General features: G+C 36.3%; 1 protein-coding gene across 15 annotated transcripts in view; it reads right to left on the bottom strand.

The window, feature by feature from the left end:
- The window catches only part of TBL1XR1 (TBL1X/Y related 1), a 168,372-nt gene that overhangs the window by 25,311 nt on the left and 128,365 nt on the right, over window positions 1-14,696 (bottom strand). For 14 of the 15 annotated variants that reach the window (XM_070242650.1, XM_070242646.1, XM_023623327.2 and 11 more), the window contains 4 exons: window positions 5,976-6,121; window positions 3,588-3,810; window positions 2,738-2,870; window positions 2,252-2,393 (listed from right to left, as the gene is read on the bottom strand). In XM_070242650.1, the coding sequence (XP_070098751.1) occupies window positions 2,252-2,393; window positions 2,738-2,870; window positions 3,588-3,810; window positions 5,976-6,121 (644 nt within the window). Of the gene's footprint in view, window positions 1-2,251; window positions 2,394-2,737; window positions 2,871-3,587; window positions 3,811-5,975; window positions 6,122-10,950; window positions 11,084-14,696 lie in introns of those variants that run through there. The other variant, XR_011428757.1, reaches the window with a different exon arrangement.

The following is a 14,696-nucleotide window of genomic DNA, read 5'->3' on the forward strand; positions in this document are numbered from 1 at the left end:
GAAGGACATCAAAATCATGAAAATGATTTAATGGAAGTAAAAAGGAAAACCTTCCAAAATATTTCATTATGATTAGAAGTTTTTATATGGTCCTCCCTCTCAATCTTTTACTACCTAAACCGTGTGTGTGTGTGTATGACCCAAACAATACTGGCATTTCAGATGATCAGATTCTTAAATATGACAATGTTTCTTTCTTTTGTTAATTCTTTCCCAATATGAAATCCTTATCATTAAAAAAAGTGACACAAGAAAAGGAGCCAGAAAAGAGTGTAGGCCGACTTTATAGTTAATGAAGTGAGTACAAGTGCCCGGAACTACTTTACCACAAGGAGAAATCCACACCAGTTTCTCTAATCTTATATTCCCTCAATGTGGCCTGCTGTGATGAACGGTACAATGGAAGGAGAGCTCTAACTTATTCTACAGAAGTGCATGTTACAGACTGCATTAAACAGACTAGTGCCGGGATGAGTAGACATTACTGGAGACAGAATAAAATCTTGCCTTTCTCAGTACTTTCCTGATGCTTTTTGGTAAGGGCACTGAAAACAAGATGGCCAGTTTCAGAACTCTCAAGCCATTTGGCTGTACAGGTAATTGACAAACAAACAAATGCTGGTTCTGGGGGTTGTAGACTCAGTCCCACCCGGATTCGTCAATCTCCTAGGGTTCGATCTGAGGAAGGCCAAGCCATGTTGAGGCCAACAGCAAAAGCTTGTTTGCAGACTCTACACAATGGGAAGTTTCCTAACTACTAGTCCCCAAGTGTTTTAGTTCATGGACCTCTAAAGTAGGAAAAGAATACTTTAAAGATCGTATATCTCACAGGCTCTTGCTTAGAAAAGAACCATAAATCAAGTATAATGTTTTCCTCTTTTAGTGGAAGATTGCAGTTCATAGTGAGTAATACATTTGTGAAAAGTCCACCCTTTTTAAAACTGTAACTTGCTGTTCAGAATCACCGAGATCAACAGACCAATGTCTGTTAACCATCCCTTTCAGCGTAAACTGTCAATTTCATTAAATTAACATGGTCTCTGAGGCAAACAGCATAAGAAAGCTATCAGGGCTTTGACCTAAGTTATAATAAGGTTCCACATTAAGAAAACAATTCTTAGTCCTGACCCTACAACCAAATAATAATGCATTGTGCTAAAACCTTTTTTTATTTTTAGAATTGTCAGTTTTATAAGAGAAGGGTAAATACATTGCTGGACATTTTGGAAGAGAATGCTAGAAAACCTAGCTATGAGTTCTGGAAAAATTTCATAGAAAATAAGAACTTTAGCTGGAGGAATCATTTCTAAAGATGGATCTCATTCCTTGGAATGAGATTTGGAAGATCCTGTGGAAAGCCCCACAAAAAGCTGTTTAACAGAGGCCAGAGGAGGAAAGGATGCTCACTTGCTAAGCAAAGAACAGTGACCCCTAAAACTCCTGCTAACACTGAAATATTCTAAGAGGCTTCTCAGAAGAAGTCAGGGGTAGGGTGGGTGGACAGGTAAAAAATGGATGCAAAGTTACAAGGAAGGAAAAAGCCAACACGGAATAAAGGAAAAGATAGGGGAACTTTAAAAAATGCTTATTTTCCACAAATTAATCATGAGAATGAAAACAAACTGTTAATCATGTATTTGAAACAGAAAGGATGAAGTTTTATCAACAACTAAATCAAACTTTCTGTTAAGTATCTCCAAAAGATGTTGAATCATATATAGAATCAGAGAATTATAAGATTCCTACAGCTACAATAAAGCTTGCAAGTCATCTAGACTAACGGTCCCTAAAAGGCAGCTGGCAATAAAGTTTTCATCAGTTCACAGCAAAATGAGAAAAACAAGAACGTGTTTTTATTATATGGATTTCTCCTACCCCCAGCAGAGGACTTAGTACTTAAGGACTTATGTGCCTGTTACTGATTTTCATTTATTGCCTCATTTACCATCACACTTCTACTTTCCATGTGAGGGAAATGAGACCAGAGTGGCCTACCACCACTTTTACAGAGGTTATGCTACTAGATAAACCGAAGAACTGGAATTTGAACCTTGGTCTGACTGCTCAAGGACCAGTCTTTGATTTTAACACCACATTTGCAGGTGGGGGACTCCTAGTTTGTTGTTCTCATTAGTTAGTGAAATCCAAAAATATCTGAACAAATGGACAAACCCTGCCATTAGTCTGAGGCTCAGAGAGGTTAAGCCTTATTAGTGACTACATCCACCACAGACGATATAGTGATACTCACATTCCAATCTAGAGACGTCACGTCCTTGTTGCTGGGGACATCTTGCCCTCCTTCTCGTATACAATGTCTAAGGACTAACTGTGTGGAGCCACTAGTGCTATTTTCACTAAGATTCCATATTCTTGCTGTTGAGTCTCCAGACCTATAAAGTACGCAATATGTTTTAAATCCTCATGATATTCTCAAGTATCCCAGAATCAAAGCAACATATTTACATTCTATTATTAATAAGGAAAATAATGGACTATCAGGGATTTCCATTTCCAGTAATTTTCTCAGTCTCCATTTTGGGAGTCCCAAGCACTCCTGAACTAGTAGGTTTAGTTAAAACTTGTAAGATTACTTTAGGAAGGATTTACCTAGGCAAAATGACCACAAACAAGCAACAACAAAAACCTGAAAACTAAATAATGCATTTATAAAACGTGTAATAGTTCAGTAAGATATGTTTAAAAACCCATTTTAGTTTCACTTTGAGAAACATACCCTGATGCCAAGAGATCACTAACGGGGTTCCAGGCACAGATGAAAACTTCAGATTCGTGGCCCCGTAATACAACTGCTTTATTAGGAGGGATTTCAACATCCCCATCCACTTCCATCATATCAGTATGATTATCTGCATCATGAGAAACAAGTGGAAAATTCCAGTTAGGTAATATTACAACATCCTGGGGGCAAAAAGAATTCTTAACCAGCAAATACCTCCTTTATAACATATTGTGTAACTTTTGTTTTTACTATGTCAGGTAACGGTGAAAATGACTATATGGTACTTATCACATGAAAAATAAATTCCTATCATTAGTCAAGTATGACCATACTATTTTTAAAAGATAAACGTATGTGAGTGCTTAGACATGGGGGATGCGGGAGGGAGAGAAGGACTGAAAAAGGTGAGACCCAAACATGACCGAAATGATAAGATGGATTGAATTAAATATAATCCATGCCAATACTATTCTGAGTTTCTGCCAGTAGGGGTTGCTGATATCATTCACATAACATGAGAGTTGCCTTTATATCTCCATGTCAGACCTTTATTGTATTTTTTAATGACTAGCATTACACATTTTATTTAGAAATCAAATGCAGATGAAAACTCACTTAACAGTAGAAAATAGTTTCTAAATATTTGCAAAAGGAAATAAAATTCATGAAAGTGAATCTAGCTTTTTGGAGCTTTCGGAATAAAAATCTGAATTCTGTGATACCAGTTAGGGGAACAAGTTGGCATAAATGAAAGAGATGATGTTATTTCAGCTTAGACGATGAGACAGCCCCATAAAGCAAAATCTCTCTTCTGAAAAGGAATTTTTAAAAATTCTCAGCTCACTTGCTATAGTATGTGCTCCATTCTCCTCCCCATTTGCTGTGTTTTCTCCATTTTTTGCAGATCCTTGTGGGTTTGTTGCAGCTGCGGCAGCTGCAGCAGCTGCTGCTTGTTGCTGTGCAAGCTTATCTCTATAAGCTTGTTGTCTCGTCTGTACTACATCAGGCATTACGGCATCTATCAGTGACAGAGACTCTATTGGTCGACCATCAAACAAGGTACCATCCTGGATTTGGAAAATTGTGAGAGAAGAAAAATCAAAGGTTACACATTTAGGGTAATTTGTATTCATACAAGTCAACAGGAGAAATGAAAATCTTTATTTCAAGAAGAAACACTTTTAGATAATTTTCTGAACGCACGTAAGAAGGAAAAGAATCAGAAGGGCAGAAGGAAACTTCAAGAAGCAACTGCAAATAGCTATTTAAATTTTTCTTTTCACCTGTTCATATTGTTAAATATTGCACAGATAAAGCTGAAATATTGAAAGGAATAATAAAAACTAGGCCCAGGTGACTAAAAAAAGCTTTATTAATTAGATTCCAAAATACTGTTAGACAAAAGTAGTGACCAATATGAAAGAGTTCATACAATGATGAGAGATTTGGTGCCAAAATATAGTAAATACTTCTTTAAAACTTAAAATTTTTAAAACAGCTGTGTTGGAAGCACAAGTTTCTTGTGATTTGATTAAAATGTTAAAACAAAAATCGATTTCAGAAATTATGCCATACAATCATCTCATTTTACTAATGTTGAAATGCAAGCACAGTAAAGGTTTAAAGATTTGCTGAAGTTACACAGCCAGTCAACGACAGCTGCGATGTCTTAACTGGTGCCACTCAAAGTGTGATCCAAGACCAACAGCACCACCATCACCTGGTAGCTTGTTAGAAATGTAGATTCCAACCTGCGGAATCAAAAATCTCTGAAGGACTCAAGAAGTGTGTTTTCACAAGCTCTCTGGGAGAGTCTTACGCACACCAATGTTTGAGAAGTACCATCATAACTCGCAGGCTAGTGCTCTTTAATTTTATGTAGTTGCTATAATTTTCCAAAGCTCTTCTCATTGATATGATGAGGGAAGTTACAATTAATAAAAAGTTCTCCAGCAAGTATAAGATGAGACACAAAGCAAGTCAGAAATAGAAACAGTGAAAATTAGCTAGGAATGTGCATACGTGAAGAAGGGCTCACTTCAGCTGGTGAACATCTCCTGCTGTTCAATCTACAGTGGGGGCATGGGGGCTCCCAGTTACAAACACAGCGTATCTTTCTGAATTGTCAATTGTAATGGAGTATTTGAGGAGCAGGAGAAAGTATTTTAACTTACAAGTAACTTTAAAATATTAAAACCAACACAGATACATTGTAGAGTACTATATTAAATCTACAAAAAAATTTTCAGATAAAATGAGACTTCATCTCTGGCCACTGGTGGAAATTGTTTACCACCCTCTGTAATAAAATATACTTTGGCAGGGAAAGTGCTAAAGACAATGAGGACACATTTAATTTAGTAGTAGTGGATTTTTTAGTTATAGAGATGAGGAAACAAAAATAATACAATCAATATTAGTATACTATATAATTACAGTAATAAATATTGATATAGAAACCATGGATGCTTCAGTTTTAGAAAACCATGGATGCCTCAGTTTTAGAAATACTTGCAAAAAGGGAACATCTTAATTTTTGGAATAAAAATAATGTTAAAAGCTTCACATATCATAAATCCTGACCATATGTGAAAATTTTCAGCTAGACCAGGGTGTGCAAACATTTTCTGTAAAAGATCAGATAGTAATATTTTAGGCTTTGCAGACTATAAGCTCTCTGTCAGTACTCAATTCTGCCATTGTAGCACAAAAGCTGCCAGGCGATCTGTAAATGAACGAGCATGGCTGTGTTCCAATCAAAGTTTGCAAAAACAGACAGCAGGCAGGATTTGGTTCATGGGTCACAGCTGGCTGACACCTGAGCTAAACTACCTATATGTGGACCTTATATAGGCAATAGTATCAAGAGTGGGCTTTAACTACACACTGCCTTCCAAAATCAGGTATAACCAAATAACCTGAGATTTTCTAATTTTTCAGACTGTCAATTATGGCCTCAGCATTCTATAGCACAATGTTGTTGTTTTAATGAAAACTATTTCTTACTGTTTCTTATAAAACCACCTAAAGGGAAATAATTAACAATAATGGTCCTCACATTTGGGAGACAACATGTCTTGCCTGGGTGGCCTGACTGTTACATTAGCAATACCACTCTTCGATTTTGTTAACCTGGTGAAGCTGAAGTCAGATAACGAATGAACAAACAAGATATCAGATTTAAGGACATATTTAAAAGTTAGAATTAGTATTTGAAATAAGTCTTTCTTACCTCATTAATACTAACTTCTGCCTCTACATACTGTAGACCTTTCTGGATGATAGAAATCAATGCAGCAGGTGGGACGAGGGCACCATTTATGTTAGACTGACTGATATGGCTTTCTATACCAAAGGTAAACGCTGAATGAGAAAATCCTAAGAGCAAAAGAAAAGGTGTAAGAATTTATTCTCCTAGTGGCAACATGCTATATGTTACAAATGAAAGACCTCTATCATCTTTCAGAACCACATTCACCCATCTCAGTCTGTAACTTCTGAAATCTCAGACTGTTAGCTGAGGTCAAACATGTTCTTAAACAAAAGAAATATCAAAATCCAAACAGGTTAACGTTTATATAGTTTCCTTTTTGCTTTAATTACATAAGGCACTATTTAAAATTTCTAGTACATATAAAATTTAGCAGTGGCACATAATTTTCCTCAACAAATAGCATCAAACTGTAAAGCTGGAGGGGCCGGCCCCATGGTGTAGTGGTTAAGTTTGCATGCTCCGCTTCAGTGGCCCAGGGCTGGCAGGTTCAGATCCCGCGTGCAGACCTAGCACCGCTCATCAAGCCATGCTGTGGCAGCATCCCACATAAAATAGAGGAAGATTGGCACAGACGTTAGCTCAGCGCCAATCTTCTTCAAGCAGAAAGAGGAAGACTGGGAACAGATGTTAGCTCAGGGCCAACCTTCCTCACAAACAAAACAAAACACTGGAAAAAAGCCTTTGAAAATCAAGTGACTCAACTGCTTCACTCAAGATAATTTAGGCCAAGATAAATTAAGTGATATTCAACATTTTTGTAGTATATTTAAATTTCTACATACAAATTGTCAAACACTTTATAAATTCAATATTTTGCATGGTTTTCTGAAAACTACTTAGGAAATAAAAAGCAAACTAAAACTAATATAAGAAATGAAAATTAAAATTTGATGAAAAATAATTTCTATGCTTAAATCCCATTGTATGTATGAGTTAAGTGGTAAAAATATTTACTAATTCTTTGCCACTTAGTAACCAATCTAAATGAAAGCTTTAGGAAATGAAGAGTTAGCAAGTGAAAAACCAGTTTCCATGTCTCCATCAGCAATTCTTTAATTTTAATTTGAAATACTTTAAAACACATAACAAAAATCTCTTTTTGTTGGCCTTGCTTTTTATGGAAGCCAAGTCTAAGTTCAAAAGTAAAAGTCTAGTAAACTGATAGACCCAAGGGTGGTTATTCTTTTACCAAAACATCCATCAGAGCTTACCATTAAATAGTAATTGTCATTAATCTATATTAAACAATTCAATTAAATTATACATGAAATATATAATGTTAAACTTTCATACTCAATAAAGTAAATGAATATGGGCTTATTTGGGCCTTGGTTAAACTGATTTTATCTATCAACAACTCTTGTCCAGCCTGTCTATCCTAGTTTTTTAGGGCTTAGTCCATGTCTTTTTTCGCTTTTTGTGCTTCCACTCCTAGGCTCCTTGAGGCCCTCATCAACAGCCTGTAATAAATTACTGTGGGCTCACAAATAGCACATGGCTAGGAAATATTTTAACTGGTTAATAGACAAAGTACCCCTAAGATGATTTTCCTCATGGCTCCCTCCTTCCCTCTTTGAAACACCTAATCATTCCAATTTCTGTGACTACCCACAGTGAGAAACGAAAAGATATTACCTTTAAGCCTTTGATTTTAACCTCAGGCTTTTGCCCACAGGCAAGATCGTTATTAAACACATTTACAGTTTTCAGCTTAATCTGAGCTCACAGAGGTGGCTAAGAAATATACCAAGAAAAAAAAGCACCATTTTGCATTGTCCCTATCAGGAAATCCACAACTACTTGAATATGAGTAGACTCCAGATCGTCGGGGTAGAAGGCTAAGAATAAAGACTGGGAAGGATGGGGAGAAAGCCTAAGAGATATCCAGTGAAATCCATAAGCAGTGAGGTTGGAGACTCCTGTTTTCAATGACATACCCATCCCTAAATAAATCCTGCAGTAAATCACAACTAGGATAAAAAGCTAACCAGCCAAGTGGCTTAGAGATTTAAGAAGTAAGACTTCAAGAAAGATGTATCACTTACGGAGAGCCTACTATGCATATATGTGTAATTTTATTATTTTATAATGTGACTTAGCAGATAAAAGAACAGCCACTAAGAGAAAAAGGGTTCGAATTCATTCAGAGACCATGGTGGTAACCGCTACACTCTGCTGCTCCTACTGGACAGTCAGAATACAGTCAAGGATAAAGCTAAAGCAGGGTGAGCTCCTGTTTACTAATAGAAAACAAAAGATTGCATTACTGTTCTTCTGTTTCAACTCAGAGTATTACAAAGTGGTGTCGGTACTGCAGGAAACATTAAGACATCTTACTAGCAAGGTTTTTTAAAGTGTTTTAATTTTCATAAGCCTTAAAAATTGTAGCAAAGTCCATGATTTCTCTACTAATTCATCAGTACAATTTAAATGACGAAAATCATTACATTTAGACCCTGTTTAATTAGATAATAGAGTTCAAGATATGTCCAAGGATATCATAAGAGTTGCAGGCAGAAAGATGTCAATTTGGGGCTGGAATGTTGCATATATCCTGAATTTGTTCTGTCAGACCAGGAGAGAAGCTATCATAGGTGCTTACGTCCGCCTCAAGTTATTTCTCAAACAGCCAGAAAGCCACCCTGAAGTGGTCACTAGCATTGTTTTGGCACTTCTCAGTAACGTTTGCTTCTTAAAGAAGGTCCACACTTAAATGCTCTGCTTAAGTAAATGTGGAATTCAACTCTAATTTTTTTCTTTATTTCTAGTCATAGCCTTACACGCCAGCTTAAAACCGCTATGTTCAAAACTACTTCTCTTTCCCTCCCTAAAATTTCTTTTTCCCTAGAAATTTCTGACCTTACACCTGAAAGTCATCCTAACTTCCTCCCCGGCCCATGGCATTCCACCATTCGACGAACCCTATCAATGCTACCTCTCTGGTCTCTGTCATCAGCTTTCCTTTCCCGCCAGAACCCAGAGTTGAGTCCCCATCCACCTTTGCTTGGACTCTTGCTGCCACAGGTTCCTTTCCTCTCTTTCCCAGGTCAGTCCATTTGCCATACTACAGCTAGAATAACACTCGTAAAATAAAAACTGATCATATCATGACTTACTTGAGCACTTTCAGTGATCCCTTTGGCCTTCGTAACAAAAGCCAAACTCCTCAGTATGGCAGACAGTTACTTTTGTAACCTGACCCTACCAGACTCTCCAGGCTTCTCTCCCCAATTCCACACTCCCACCCTTCTTCCTACTGCACGAGAAACTCAAGTGATTTATTGCCCGTTACATGTAACACCTCAATCGTGCTGTGCTATCTCATGCCTTTGGGCCTTACTTGCTCCCAAAGCTCTTTTCTCCTATCAGAATGGAGGTGAAGTCCTCCTTCCTTTCACTGCCTGGGGGTTGATCATTCTCTTCTATGCCCATCCTATAATTTGTACATGTGTGGCACTTACCACACCGAACTGTCAACATCTGTGTGTGCATATGACTACTAGACTGGGCTGCCTGAGGAAAGGGTTTATGTCTAGTAATCTTTTAATTCTGGAAAACTAGAACATTACCTAATTTAACTAGCGCTCAATAAATGTTTGTTGAATCAGAATGTGATTCTACTATATCTTGGCACATCAGAAAACCTATGCAGCCAGAAATAGCATATGACTTAAATCTTCCTTGAAAAACAAAACTAAAACTTGAACCAGGTTATGCCAGAAAATATTTCCATTTACCTGTAAGTATATCAGCAGGGAATACTTTTTCAGGGAGAGCTTCTGATTTACATACAAGAAGGCAAACGTGATGGACCTAAATCTGGGAAATGTTGAAGTATGGCCTGATTGTCTAAAATAGCATCCCTTCTTTCCAGGGGTAAGAGCAAATCTGATATAAATACACCTCTGTAATCAAGTACTCTTGATTACAAGCTGAGCAGGGTAGTTGAGGACAGGACATTGCGGCCATCACTCATTCATAGGGTTGTCAGGAGTCAGAGCAGACTTCACAGCACATGACAACAAAATCCAGTACTCTATACATTCATTAGGGCGATTAAGATCTGGGAGGTAGAAAAGAGATTCCAGAGAGGAATAAAGCTGAAAACCATGATGTTCAGCACACAGTAATTCAGGGATAAAGACCAGCTCTGGCAGCGGGAGGTGGATGGTTACTCAGGAAAATGAGCATTGTTCCCCTGTAAGAAACAAGGTCACAAAACAACCATTTTCTCCGTATTGCTTGTTTCCGGGAGTACTTTCCCTGGAGATGACAGGCATTGTGTTCTCAAAGGGGTGTTAGTCCTCCAGAGCTTGCCGACTTGACTCTACAGAGCATACAGGAACATGAAAATGGGCCTGGGACATCATGGTTATAGTCTAGGGCATCCAAACAAGAAAAAATGAGCAAAGCTTAACCTTTATCACAACACAGTGCCCTAGTCTGGAAGGAAAATCTAATTTATTCAAGGTCCTATTTAAACTTCAGGTCAGAAAAGCCTAGAAAATTATATTTGAAGAGTTAGATCCAGCACTTATGAAAAATAATAAAGGAAAATGTGGAGAAGGAAAAAGATTACAATAACAAAACCTAAATGAACTATTAGTATTTTTTATTTCCTTTTTTCTTTACATATTGATGTTTTTCAGCACAATATACACCAGCTATACAATTCTGTGCCCTAATTTTGTCCTTAAAAATATATATGTAACTACAAACATTTTATACAAATTATATTTTTGGAAATAATTTTAATATCATTATAATATTTACCCAATAAATGTACTCACCTAGTAAATTATTCATTTCATAGCTGGACATTTGGACTTTCCCAAGGTACACTGTTTAAAAAGAATCTTACCTCAAACATCTATGTATATAGATATTTTGTCATGTATACATTTTTTTCTCCTTAGGATGGACTCCCTCAAAAGTTGAGAGGGACATGAGCATTTTAAAGGAAGTTTTCTCATGATTGCCAAATTGCTTTTGCAAAAAACTGTGCAAATTTATAATGCCATCAGCAATTTACATGTTTCCTTACACCCTTGCTACGCTGGCTATTCCTAAAAAAACAAAAAGATTACTATTAAGATTGAACAAGTTCTCTGTTTGGCAACTATTAAAGGATCTTTGTCTTTTAACAAGTATGTCAGTAGGAATGCGTAAAAGGAATTTCCTCTATCAGCGAAAAATAGTTATTTAACTCACAAAAAGAGGAGAAAAACTGATTTGGAAGTACAAAATTTACCAGCATTTTGACAACTGCTTGCTGTTCATTGTTAATTAGTCATGTGTACAACAACTATACGTCTCAAATTAATGTTACTGCATATTTTATTTGATTATAAAGCAAAACGATGTATACCTAACTGCACTTTTCTGGCTACCTACTCCTAAAAGTTAAAAGACTAATGGTGTCTCTACCAGACCCTGAGCTCTCCTCACTCCAGTTCTTCACGGCTAGAGGCACATGACCCAGAGCCAGTTTAACCTGACTCCATCCAGTCCACTGCCAGTCTGTTTATAGATGGCACCGGCAGGGGGACAAGTAGGAAGCAATGTTTATTTAGCCCAGTTACCTTTATCTGAGTCAAGAGAAACTACAATCCCATTTGACTGCTGACATTTTATTAGCCATCGTAGAGGTTAATACAAAATCATTCAATGAAAAACATGAACGAATGGCTTATTTGGCGTTATAGATCAGAACCTTAATGTTATATATGAACCTTCAGGTTAGTTAGTGCCTACTATGATCATGTTTAGATTTCTAAATAAAGAGTATGTGTGTGTGTGTGTGTGTGACATGTGATCTTATAAACAAGTAGAACATCTGAAGTAAGCACCACCTCTGAAAAGTATGGTGAGAGGCTTCTACCCAGGGATACCTGATAACTCTCTGAAAAGCTGGAAAACAGTGGAGAAAGGTGGGGGCGGGAGACACAAGATGATTTTTCATGAACCAAATGTTTTAAACCTACATATATCATCACTTCTCATAATCAGAGACTGTATGGCAAGATGAACCTCAGTACTAAAAACATGAGGATTTTAAAAAATAGTATTCAGAATTATAATTTAGGAAATAACTCAGTAATAAGAACATAGTGCTTTTACATTTTCCAGTTAGTCTTCAATCATAAAATGCAGCTGTTTCATTGTATCTAATATTCAAGTACATGATAAATAGAAATGTTATTGAGCTCTTCAACGTGTAAGAGACAACAAATTAGAATCAAGAATTCTCCCCCAAACCAAATACACAATTTAAGCAGAATAAAATTATATCTTACACAAAGCAACAAGAAAAACAGGTGCCACAAAGTTCATAAATCATTGCCAGGAACAATTTCTCTAGAAAAAAATAAACTAGAACTGGGAATAACTATAGCAAAGTCACAGGTGACGATGCAAAAGGGGAAAATTTAAAAGGTCCACACCAGCTTGGCTCTTATAAAATTAACACTGCATCAGGTTCTGTTATATACAATTTAGCATGTACCACTTAGCACTTATTGTGCATATAGTTGCTAGATATGACTTATTAGGTCAATCAAATTATTAATGCCCTTGGGTGATCACTAATTAAAGGGGGCATACTCAATCAAGTCAATCATTACTTACAGTACTACATGTCAAATACACTCAATTTTCAAGTCATCTCAAAAGAGAAAAAAATAACTAATTTTATTGCCTAGGAAATATTTGTTGAACATTGAAGTCTCAATCATGAAAGTGAAAAATGGTGATGACCAAAGTAACTTGATTAGGGTGAACTTTCTAGAAATAAAATTGAGAAAAATAAAAAGTTGTAACACTTAATAAAGACTTGCTACAATAAATATACTTTTCTCTTAATTAGCTTTAATGAGTAGAGGGGATGGCTTATTTCAAACAGAAGTCTATAAAACATTTGAGGCTGAATATCACAATCCAACCCTTTTACAATAAGCAACAAATTTTATGGATAAGGAAACAATCTCTGAGAAGTTATGTAATTTGAGGGGAGGAGAGGTACAGATGGTACCTCTTTTAACAGACGTTATCTTCTAGTACTGATAATGGTCATAATAGGATGACCACACATAATATTTAAGATTAAAACAAATTAAGTGATTTTATTCCCTCTGAAGATGGATACCATAGTCCAGTCAACATTAAATACAAACCTTGCAGAGAACAAATATTAGATGTTCTTACTGTAAAACATTATTTCTAAATCATACATTTATCAAAACATACCAAACCGTTCATGAGATGTTTTTTGACTTTCTGACTGAGAGCTTATAGACAATGAGACAAGCAAAATAAAATTTTATTTTTCTTTGTGGTTGTCTTTACAAAGTAGCCCTTTGAATGTCTTTGCACGGATACTTTCTTTGTCGTGATTATTTCCTTTCTTCCTATCTCCTAATCCAATTTAGTACTCTTTTACAAGGAAAACAGCAACATTAAGATTCTAACTTCTGTATTGCTTTAAATCTTTTAAGAGGGATATTTAGGGCCTAAAAGTAATTTACATCAAATTTCTTAGATATTTAATGATTAATTCTCAATCAGCATCTCTTACAAATTATGGTGATAAATATGCTAAAACCCCAAAAGAACTCAGAGAAGGAATTAGTAGATTAGATGAGTCCAAAAGAGGATCAACTGCAAAAATGGCCATCTTTGTGTATAATTAAACATCAGAACCAAGAAAGAGCTTTTGGAATAAGAAGCCCGTGCTGAGACGGGTTGGATTCTGAGCCCTATATGAAACCTGTCCTGAGCTGAGAGAACTATAAACTTCTTAAACTCTTTGCCATAACCTGTTTCTGAAAGGAATTTCAAAGGAATGTCTCATGGTATCCTTTATGATATAAACACGCCTCACCATTCCTGCAAAACCTTGCCAATTAATACAAATACACCACTTTTAGTGGCAGCTCCCTCTTTAGGAGATATTCTCACACTGCCAGTCTCAATGGGTACATTTCATGCTTTGGACTTTATCTCGAATAGTTACTAAACACAATTTTTCTTTCAAAATATTTTGAACATGCTACATACCTGTTGTCAACTTTCTTGTCAAGTTCTAACTGTCCTACAACGAACATAGACCAGTGGCTTTCAAATTTTATTATACCTAAGAATCACCTGGGGCACTTGTAAAATGCAGATTCCTGGGCCCCACCTGCTGTTCTCTCAGTGATGCTAAGGCTGGTAGTCAGAGGAGCAAAGTTTAGAATTCTGGTATGGGCGGTTCTTAAAATTATGGCAAGCTGCATTCCTAGAAAAACTGCCGTAAGTTAAAATGTCATCAGTTAAGTATGATTTTCCCCTAGAAATCATAATGTAAATAGGAAGTTAGAGATTTTATAAAGGGACTGCTGCTCACTTTTTAGAGATGTGGCTTAACACTGTATTTCATCACCCACACACTATAATGTACAAAGCTTTCTAAAGCATACACAAAGCACAAGAACACAGTAAACAATTACAAAAAACTTGATATGATAAATAGTCCACCATACGAAGTATTTTTAAAATATAATTGTTGCTTTATTGTTTTTGCAACATAAAACACCTTAAAACATGGAATTTAGAAACGTCTTCTCTGAGAACATAAGCAACTTTAAGAAGACTTTTGATAATATTTAATCACTGGATACTCTTCCAGAAATTAATCCAGAG

Source organism: Equus caballus, chromosome 19, assembly GCF_041296265.1.
Source record: "Equus caballus isolate H_3958 breed thoroughbred chromosome 19, TB-T2T, whole genome shotgun sequence".
Classification (NCBI taxonomy): domain Eukaryota; kingdom Metazoa; phylum Chordata; class Mammalia; order Perissodactyla; family Equidae; genus Equus; species Equus caballus.